The sequence below is a fragment of the Chenopodium quinoa genome, unplaced genomic scaffold (genome assembly GCF_001683475.1).
Source record: "Chenopodium quinoa cultivar QQ74 unplaced genomic scaffold, ASM168347v1, whole genome shotgun sequence".
Classification (NCBI taxonomy): Eukaryota; Viridiplantae; Streptophyta; class Magnoliopsida; order Caryophyllales; family Amaranthaceae; genus Chenopodium; species Chenopodium quinoa.
The window spans coordinates 852,682-863,831 of record NW_018744745.1 but is presented as its reverse complement, the minus strand read 5'-3'; the positions used below and the strand labels follow the sequence as shown (position 1 = coordinate 863,831).

The 11,150-nt window shown below is 35.0% G+C and overlaps 1 protein-coding gene across 1 annotated transcript; it reads left to right on the top strand.

Annotated features, from left to right (window-relative positions):
• The first annotated feature begins 1,115 nt into the window (after positions 1 to 1,115).
• On the top strand, positions 1,116 to 7,565 carry LOC110703619 (phosphomannomutase-like). Its single transcript, XM_021881400.1, has 12 exons — positions 1,116 to 1,405; positions 1,852 to 1,937; positions 2,193 to 2,237; positions 2,675 to 2,741; positions 3,005 to 3,081; positions 3,807 to 3,842; positions 4,197 to 4,252; positions 4,343 to 4,442; positions 4,542 to 4,637; positions 4,718 to 4,807; positions 6,221 to 6,272; positions 6,724 to 7,565. Exons 1-12 carry the CDS (start codon positions 1,294 to 1,296, stop codon positions 6,783 to 6,785), a joined length of 879 nt encoding a protein of 292 aa, XP_021737092.1. The 5' UTR covers positions 1,116 to 1,293; the 3' UTR covers positions 6,786 to 7,565.
• The last annotated feature ends 3,585 nt before the right edge of the window (positions 7,566 to 11,150 follow it).

Sequence of the window (11,150 nt, the reverse complement as noted above, 5' to 3'; positions counted from 1 at the left end):
TAGGGACATTCTTGCATTTATGACAAGACAGAGAATATACACGCAATACGAGACAATACATCACTTATCACACCTTACCTGAGCTTGGAATCCAAGCAGATAACTTACTATCCGCACGTTTTATTACCGAACGCTTACTAACTTAATCTTCGGAGGCGGACCCCCGACCATCCGGCGGTCCGTTTGCTTTGCAGGTACAGGCGTCCTCTGTTGAATCCAGTCTCAGTGTTGTAACTCTCCCAAGGGACAAAAACCCCCAAAACAGGTGGGATTGGGAATTTTAATCCCAATTGAAAAAATAAGCCTTGTTTGTTTGGTGGGAATGAGAATAAAAAAAGGGTTTGGGAATGAGATTATTTATGGGTGAATTCCCACCATTTTATAACCTAGGGAGGGTAGGTAATAAATGGATGGAATGGGAATAGAGGGAAAATGACATTTTTGCCATTAATGAAAAAAATGAAATAATAATCTTAGTAAGGGTATTTTTGTAAAATTATTATTTATTCCCTATATATTCCCACCCACTATCCAAACAAGGTATTGACATATTTTCATGTATTCATACCTTTTAATCCCCAAACTCCCATTCCCACCTTTTAATCCCCAAACTCCCATTCCCACAATCCAAACGCTCCGGCATTGCCAAAAAAAATAGGGTTTTTTTTCACCATATGCCCCTAAGTTTTTTGTTTATTCACCATATACCCCTAAACTTTTGTAAATTCATCATATACCCCCGAGTTTTTACAAAGATACACTATATACCCTGGATGACTAATGATTTTTAATTTTGTCAATCATTAAAGCTAATTATGAAGTGAAATCATCCTAAATACATTCCCCTACCTCCGAAACTACCCACATTCCTTTTTCCCATCCCAAAACCACCCTAAATTTACTTTTCTCGTTCTCAAAATCAATCATACAAATACGGTTATGGAGATTTGGAGTGATTTTGGGGTTGGAAACAGAAGAGGAGTGATTTTGGGATGAGGGGGAGAGAATTTAAGGTAGTTTCGAGGTAATTAACCAAATTTCACTCTTCTTATTTTTATTAGGGGTACATAGTGAATTTTTGTAATAACTTAGGGGTATGTGGTAAATTTGAAAATTTTCGTAGGTATATGGTGAATAAACCAAAAACTTAAGAGTATGTGGTGAAAAAACCGAAAAAAATACTATTAAGTAGTATAAAAAAAAATAATAAAAGTTAATAAAAAAACCTTATCCCCCATTTTAGGAAAAAAGAAGACCCGCTGGTTTCTTGGTTTGAAAGATAGCCTTCTTTATATGCTAGTTTCCTCCCTTACTTCCTGCATCACTACCACTAGATCTTCCTTCTCTTTGCATTCCTGCTATCACATTTTCCGGAATTTAACGCCGTCGCTTTCTCATCATTCAGGTCTCCTCTTCTCTCTTTTTTTTTTCCTCTTCTGATTTGTGACTGCCACTGTTTCCAGCGGTCGCCATTCCGTCCGAGGTGGCGGTGATGATGATAGCTCAACTCGTCATTTAATTTTGCAAATTACTACATTATAATGTAATTTCAATAAATTAACATACTAATTTGTAGTTATATGATTTTATTTTTAAGATTACATTATGATTTTCAGATCTAATTTGATGTTTGATTGTACTTCCCATTTGTAATCTGCTTGATCTAGTTCATCTACTGTGTAATTTTGATAATCTTGTAAATTTTCGGACTTGATAATTTAAGTTAATTAGTTACTTTGTTATCATTGATTACCAGTTTTTCAACTCTGATCTTCAATTTTCAATTTTGAATTGGAAATTGTGTGTGAGGATGAGATAATAATACGATTACGACTTGCAAACTTATGACAGGTGAAATTTATTGCTCAAAAATGGCTGCTAAGCCCTCAATAATCGCGCTGTTCGATGTGGATGGCACCCTTACTGCTCCTAGAAAGGTGGTGTTTCTTTCCCCTCAATTCTTATAATTGGAAACTATACATTTATTGTTTTTTATTATTGTAATGTATATTTCTATTTGCTGAATTATGGATGTTAGTATGATTTAATTTCATCGGTTTTAGATGGTTTTGCGTGCAGATCTGCATCTCAAAAAATATAATTATGTTGTTATAGAAAAGGAACTTTGAAGTGTGATTTGCAGTACTCAATATTTTATGAAAACTTTCCCTGATTTCGCATTTCATTGGCAGGAGGTAACGCCTGAAATGCTGGAATTCATGAAAGAATTGCGAAAGGTACATTCTTAAGTTTGAATGCTCCAAAGTTGCACAGCTCCACTGCCTTATCAAATTTAATTTTAGAAGTGTTTGATGTTAAAGAAAGTCAAAATTTGCACTGTGTTTTGGAATTAAATGTTCTATTTGTTTCTCATCTCATTCAAATCCAATATGCACAATATATGCCGATTAGATTGTATGTCGAGCAGCTAGTATTGATGCAGCTATTCTAATGAAAAATTAAGAAAAGTTAAAGGGATAATAACTTCTCCCTCTGTTCTAGACTTCATCTATCTCAGATTAATTTGAACACCTCTTACTTAGGAAAATAATGGGAAGAAAAGAAGGCCCTGTAGCCCTGTAGTCGATGATAAAATGTGTATTCATAATTAATATTTAGCAGCAGAAAAAGTTGGGGAAATTCTTCATCTAGTATAACCCATGGCTTACTGCAGGTTGTTCCTGTTGGTGTTGTTGGAGGATCGGACTTAATTAAGATATCTGAGCAACTTGGAAAGACAGGTCAGCTTATCAACACATTATTTTCTGCACTCTTTCTGTCATCTTTAATCGTTTTTCTGCAGACAGAATAGTAAATTCTGAATTCTATTTGTCACCAAACGTTGTATTGGGTTTTATATATATTGAATATGGTATCCTATCACTTACAAATTTCAATCCTTATCTTGAAATATAGTTAGTTTTGGATGATCAAATAGAATAGGAAATTTTTGCTTTGACCTTACTTCTTATACAACTTCATTATCTTTGTTTTGTTTGTACAGTAATTAATGACTATGATTATGTTTTTGCGGAGAATGGACTTGTGGCTTATAAAGATGGAGCAGAGATTGGCATCATGGTAATCATCTAAACCTCGTGTATGATAATATATATACTGAATCTGCTATAACATTGGATCATATCAGTTCACTAAGCATCTTTATCTGGAATAAAAAAGTTTTCATGTTGGAATCTGAAGTTTTTTTAAAGCTTGGTTAGTTTGTTCCTGGTCTTTTAGTTGTTTGCCTCATTTAGCATGTGTTCCAATCAAATGTTGGAGACAATGGATCAGTCTAACTTTCATGTAATTTCTTTTGTTTTTTGATTAACTACTACAGTTTGGTTGCCTGAGCTGTAGAAGAAGTCAGTTTGTATGAACTTATTATGTTGAGAAAAATATATTTGTTCTTTAATTTCAAATAACAAACTTCGCATTTATGATTATTAGACAAATAATGGAAAATAATTAATAAAACAGGTGATTGCATATTGTTGATATATACAATTACTTTCCTATTTACCAGACAATCATAAGCTTCGTATTATATGCATATGTTATGAATTGTTTATATATGTTTTCTATAAAGGAAGCTTGGTAATTGGTGTGCAAGAGAAATGCCAAGTGTTTTAGTGCTCTGCTTTTTATTTATGTGTTAGTATCATGTCTGTGTGTAGATGAAATAGTCATATTGATAAGGTTTCTTTTTAGTCATATTGATAAGGTTTCTTTTTAGAGTAGAATAGTGTTGAAGATTTCAAGTTTACATACTTCCCATGTCTAATGAGCGTGTGATGGTGTTGCAGAGCTTGAAGAAACTTCTTGGAGAAGAAAATATCAAGGTAAGAGTAGATGAATTGAAGAGTTGATGAACTTCATATAAATAGGAATAGAGGATGTTATACTTGAGGTCTTGAGTGAGGTCATATCAGGATTCTAGTTGAACACAATCAAGTCATGAATGCTTGCTGATGGGGACTGTCTAAGAGGAACACCATGGTTAATATCATTAATTTGGATAATAATTGTATCAGGGTTGCTTGATGGATAATGGGCAACTTTAGGTATGGTTTAGTGTTAGAAAGTCCTGAGAGTTAAAGTGTTGGACATGTCTGAACCGGTCAGCCCTGCTGTGGATTATTGGTATGTGTTAATTTTCTGTATAGTGTAGTTGAGTTTACAGTATGTTGTTTCAGGAGTTCATCAATTTTACGCTGAAGTACATTGCAGACTTGGATATTCCTATAAAAAGGTATCTGTGGATGTGTATGAATCTTCAAATATATTTTTTTATACTATTGCAAGAGCATTACTTATTATTTTTGCCAATCAATATTTTCAGGGGAACATTTATAGAGTTTCGAAATGGGATGATTAATGTTTCACCTATTGGGAGAAATTGTAGTCAAGAAGAAAGAGATGAATTCGAAAAGTATGACAAGGTAGTACCTTGGTTTTCCTGTGCATATACTCTCTTAGATAGATAAGATTTGTTAGCTTTTCAATGATCATCTTTAAGGATTATATAACATCTTGTACAGGTCCAAAAAATACGTTCAACTATGGTTTCTATATTGCGTGAGAAATTTGGTCACTTAAATCTGACATTTTCAATAGGAGGGCAGATAAGCTTTGATGTAAGTGATTCTTAATCTTTTAAAAAGCTGTTAAAATTACCAATGAATAGAAATTCTCATCTAGGTCTTACATGTTATAGGTTTTTCCTCGAGGTTGGGATAAGACCTATAGTCTGCGGTACCTTGAGGATTTCAGTGAGATTCACTTTTTTGGTGACAAAACTTTTGAGGTGAGGTGTATACTTAATTTTTATTAGTTTTACTGATCTCCAATGCCTACATTCTCTGTCCATTGTGCTGTATATTAGTCTACTCTTGTCTCACTTTTTGTTCCTTCACTTGCTTCATAGCAATAGTGTTGAGTTTTTTCTTTCAGCATGTCATATGGGTACATTGTGTGTTGTAGACTGGTAATTTAGACAAATTCAGAAAAATTGCTGTCAGGCAATTTCAGGTTATAAATAAAAAGGGCTTAATAAAGTTTAATTAAGCTCAATAAAGTTTATAAAAGCAAAAATCAGGTGAATAGAAGAGTATTGGGATTTGGGACTTAAGAGTAAGTGTTGGATTGTTGGTTAGATAATCAAGAGATTTAAACACAAGTGTGTTGAATACTTTGATATGGATTTTTCTCTCTGTGTACAAAGATGGTACTTCGTTATTATGAGGATTTAGCCTCCTTTCTAACAAGTGAGGAGAATACACGTAGCAGCCCACTTTGTTATACACAATTTGTCCTCGTATGTTAAGTATACATATCTTGACGTTAGGTAAACCCTATATTATAAATTCATAATTAACTATCAAACCCTAATGTTCTAGATAAATCCTTAGATGTAACTACACTAACATCATGCATTGTAGCTCTTTTCTAGGCAAATCCTTTAATTATCCCTGACAATTCATTCTAGATTATTCTTCTGAATGCTTTTCCTGAAACTCTTAATAACTCATTTTCTGTATGCAGAAACCTGAAATGAAACTGTTCCACCAGTGCCACCAAACAATTCTTTCCATAACCCCATAATTAAATTATCCATGCTTGGCAATCATGTGTGGTATCCTCAAAAGTGAATTCCTATGGAGGACATGCTTCTCTAGAGGCAAGAATAGTGCCCCATTGTTAAGGAGCTAAGTCAGTTGGCCTATGATTTAGGAATAATGTCGTGACTCATGACTAACATGAGTACATTTTATGGGTTTATAAGATAAACTTTTTGGACTGGTGTGTCTTGCTAAAATCATTGAAGACATAGGCTTCGTAACTTTAAGAAAATCACAAGTTGATAATACCTTTTCTGAAGTATACTACCTGTTCAAATACTCCAACATATGTTTAGTTAAACACCCAAATGGATAATTATGTTGGTTATTGTGCTTGCTTTATGTTTTTGGTTCAAGTACTTTGATTATCAGTTCCTTTTTTTATTATTATATGACCTGTTCATGTTGCAATTTAAAGTAAGTGTACATCTTGGCAGCATCTAACTTCCAGCATTCGAAAGATTATGAGACGTATGAAAGGATAACATTGTTCTGTTTCATTTTAAGAGTAGTTGCATCAGTAGTCCACTGCTGACACCACAATAATGTGTATCACAATCTTTGTTTTTCTATAACTAGGTTCTGGCTTCCTTTTGCAGGGTGGAAATGATCATGAAATCTTTGTATCTGAGAGGACCATTGGTCATACAGGTGAGCTAATTCTATTGATTTTATACATAAATGATTGTCAAGGTCTGAGGTCCATCTCTTTATGCAACACTACTCTTTTTATGTTAAAGTGGTTACTCGGTATCATCCTTGAAACACATTGTTTTTGCTGATTACTCCGTCCATCCCTTAGAGTTTGCCTCATTTTACTTTTTAGGCCGTCCCTAAAACATTGCCACATGCTTTAAATGTTCATGAGTGACCACAACTTTACTCATGCACACTTTATTGTTAATCCCACCACTTTGTTTCCTCATCATGTCCACCCTACCAGATCTTAACGAAGTATTATAGAAAAATTGGCTTTGGTACAAGCAATTGGGGACAGAGGGAGTACTAACGTGTTCAAGGTTAACACAATGTGCTTTATGACATTTTGCATAGGTTTATTGTGTTTGAGTTGTACTAAAATCAGTTGTTTTACAATTCTCAGTTACCAGTCCTGAGGATACAAGGAAGCAGTGTACAGAGATCTTCCTGACCAAGAGAGAATGAGACATCTGCAGGACTGCAGACTACATCATATGCTGACACTAAGTTTTTCTAGAAAATGGACTACAAACCTATACTGAACATTATATTAAACAAGCAAAAAATTCATATCCACAAAATGCTGAAATTCATCATATACCTGTATTATTTGTATAAGGAAGATTTCCCTAAAAATTGTTGAATTGTAAATTAATTCCCTATTTGAGTTGGTCTAAAAATTTATTCCCACAATATTGTCCACGTAGGTTTGGTAGATTTTTTTTTATTTTTTGCAAAGAACCGCTAACGGTGATAGCGGTTCTATACTTATAAAACCGCTAATGTCGTTAGCGGTTCTTGTATTAGGTTGTTGTATAAGAAAACTTCACAAGTTAAAACTCAATATAAGAACCGCTAATGACGTTAGCGGTTTTATAACAAGTATAGAACCGCTATCACCGTTAGCGGTTCTTTGTAAAAAAAAAATTTTTAAAAAAAACACCAAACCTTTTTCCAATCCTACGTGGACAATATTATGGGAATAAGTTTTTAAACCGACGCAAATAGGGAATTAATTTACAATTCAACAATTTTTATGGAAATCATTCTTTGTATAACGTTGTAGGAAGAGAACTTTTATTTTTCCTGGTAAATGGCGTCAAGGAATTTATGCAAGCCTTGCCACTTTACTACATTGTATTTTTTGTTTTTGTTTTTTTGTGACATTGGTGTACTTCATTGTACGGAGCACTTTAAAGACAAATGCTTGGTGTAATAGGGAATAAATATACGTTTTTGCTCTTACTGAGGAACACAAGATAGAAAATGTACTTTTTGAAGTGCAAGATGAGAGCATGAGAGTGCCTAGGGTCTATTCTCATACGTTTATTTTCAGCTCAATTCAGTTCAGCTCTTAATTTTTTTCTCTTATAAAATATTCAATTCAGTTCGGCTCAGCTCAATTCAGTTCAGCTGAGTTTAGTGTATGAGAACATGTCCTAAGTATGTAAGTTAATGCTGCTAAGGAGCAGATCAGATTGTAACCATTTCTAAAATTGTTAAGATTTGTAGCTAAAAGCATGTTTAGTATAGTATTTTTGAGTGGTGGAAATGAAATCAATCAATCATTTCCATTACCTAATACGAGAGGCATGATAATACACTCCATTTTCTAGGGGTGACTATCACCGGGTAATTCTTATCCTTGCACCGTTCAAGCTTCAAGGATTCCAAATCAATCTTTGCACAACATATATTGTACTTCGTAATTTGGTAATATCAATTTGATAAAGTATACTCTATTACGGAGTGCTATTAAATATGGTACGGAGTAATTTGGTAAGCAAAGTGTTGCCTTGTGAATGACTTTATGCTGTTATGTATGCAAACATTAAGTACTATCTCAAACATTAATTTGGTAATTGATGTAAAATTGATATACGAGTAATATCTCAAACTTTGTGACTTTAGATAGCTAGTAGCACGATAGTTACCACCAAGGCCGACATTATAAGCAATTCCAATGGTTGTATCTAGGGAATTAATTGCAATTTCAATAATTTTCTAGCTACTAGTTTGACCATTGGAGCTAGAAAACTCAATTAGCTTGACTTTGCTTGGGAGTTAAATTTACCAAAGTAAAATGCTCATTGCATCAATTAAGTTTTTTCCATGTATTTTCTATCCAACGACTACTACTAAGCTAATAGCTAATCATTGGAGCAAAAATAGCTAAAGTGATAATTAGCTTAAAATCTTATTTGGCATGGCAAGCTAATTGTCAAATTAGTTTGTCATTGGCAATGGCGGATCTAAGAGAGAATAATGTGCAAAGTTTTTACTTGTTAGTTCTTTATTTCATCTACATACCTCCTCCGTTCCTTTTGTATTAATACGAATCTTTAAAAAAAATGACTATATTTTCCTTTACTTGTAAATCATAATTTATGGTTACAAAAGGCGATAAATGGTGTCAAAAGTTTAAACTATTAGAATAAATATTACAGTTTATACCTTGCCCATGAATTTCATTAAATATTTGCAAAAAAAGGATCCCCTTGGGAGCCAAATACATCCGTCAATGGCCATTAAAGTTTCTCTAAGCGTAAGAAGGAATTGCCTAGGACCCAGGTTAGGGAAGGGACCCAAAAAAAAAATGAAAATTTATATAAATTGAAGTGAAGGGCTCTTGTTTACATTTTTTTATAGGACCCATAAAAATCATGATCAAGGCCCTTCACTAAAGATTAAAAAAATAAATATACAAAATCATATCTTTTCCCACCACTATTACATACTACCTTTGTTTCTTTTTAGTTGACACGTATTCCTTTATAGAAAGATTTTTTTAGTTGATGTTTCCTTTTGGGGTAAATTTTTTACCTTGCATTTACAAACTACTCCACTTGCTTTTTTATTCTCTTTCACTCTCTCTCCTCTCCTTAATATATGTGCCCAAATCAAACGCGTCAACTGAATAGAAACGGAGGAAGTATTAGGCTTATTATAGTAACCATAAGTCTATGCTTCTCCGTTATTCTCCTATTGACACGTCACATTTTCCATTGCTTTTTATAGATTTAATAAAGTATTATGCAACTTGCTTGCTAGGGTTGGACACTAGATGATTTTGAAAATTTTCTATAAGAGCATTGATTAATATAAGAGCCACACCCAATTTATCTCCTTGATAAACATTTAAACGGGTCATTTAAACATTTAAAATCTTCTTCTAATCGAGGATTGGCTCTTCCTTCTTCGTCGTTGCTCCATCTTCCGAAGGGTTTAGGAGGTTTGGGAATTCGCAGTATTGCCCCTTTTAACTCCTCCCTGTTGGCTAAGCAGAGTTGGCGGCTTATTTAGTGTCCTCAATTGTTGGTTTCCCGGCTTTTGTTTGCAAAATATCCGACTCTTCGTCCCATTGATTCAATCTCGGTTTCTCGTCCCTCTTGGGGTTGTAGGGGTCTTATGTCGGGATTTTTCGTGTTGTCGAAGGGTCTGTTTTGGAAGGTTGGTTCAAGTTCAGGTTCTCGTGTTCGTATTTTGGAAAATTCCTGGGTGCCGGGGGGACCGGTTCATTTTAAGGATCTTCCGGATGAGTCAATTCGACCGACTCTTATGTCTTCTTTACTTGATCCGCGTTCTTGCATGTGGGATGCTTCTATTATTCATGGCCTGTTTGAATCTAGCTCTGCTGCTAGAATTCTTTCGTTGGATCGGCCAGTGCGGTTGATGGATGATTTTGTTTACTGGAAGTTCATTAGGGATGGCGTTTATTCAACAAAATCTGGTTATGCACTTCTTTGTGAGCCTAGGGTCTTGTCTAGTAGTCAATCTCAAATTTCTCTGGCATGGTGGAGGAAGTTTTGGGCTTTACCAACTCTTCCTAGGTGGAAAATCTTTGGTTGGAAATTGCTGCATGACGCTCTTCCTTTAGTGACTATTCTCTATGCTCAAGGTCTTCCTATTGATCCAGTTTGTGCTTTTTGTCATGCGGATGTGGAATATGTGTCTCATACATTCAGAGATTGTCCTGTTATCTGCAGTCTTTGGCTATTTGGAGCGTTGGGCATTCAATGGGATCTTATGCAATTATTTCCTTCGTTTGGTGTTTGGTTCTCGCGTACAATTTCTCATATTTGGTCATTGAAGGACCGGAAGGGTATTGCTTCATTATTTGCTCTTCTCTGGGCGATTTGGATTTCTCGTAATCATCTGAGGTTTAGAAATCTGTTTGGTCGCCTGGGACTATTATTGGTTTGGCGTCAGAGTGGTTTCTTTGTGCTATGCAGGCTCAAACTTGGAAGAGGTCTTCGAAGTCTTCTTGTTTGGTTCGTTTGGAGGATAAGAAGGATGTCCGATGGCATTGTCTGCGAGGGTTACCTAATATCTCTCCAACGGCTTGTTTGATCATATATGGGGCATGGGATTGTTCTACTTATAGGGCTGGAGCAGACTGAATAGTCCGTGAGCTTCATTCTTCTGAGGTACTTGGAGGTGGATGTCGGGCTTTTATGGCAAGTCCAGCGTTGCAGTCTGAGCTTTAAGCTTGTGTTTGGGGTTTGGAGTTTGCTATCCATAGAGGCTACTTGAAAATCCGGGTTTATACAGATTGTGTTGCCCTACATGCTCTTTTTCCTCCTTTTGGGTCAATGGAAATTTTGGCTTGGTGGCTCATTCAGGAGATGCGGGCTTTGGTTCAATCCCTTTTGGTTTGTCAGGTTCAACAGGTTCCTCGTTTGTGGGTTACTCCGACTCACTGGTTAGCTGGTTGTGCCCGACGTCGTCAATTGTTGTATTTTTTGTTTTAGCTTTTTGGTTGACATATGTTGTATTTGTTTGTTTCAATTTATTTGATAGCTCTTTTTTTTAAAAAAATGGTCATTTTAT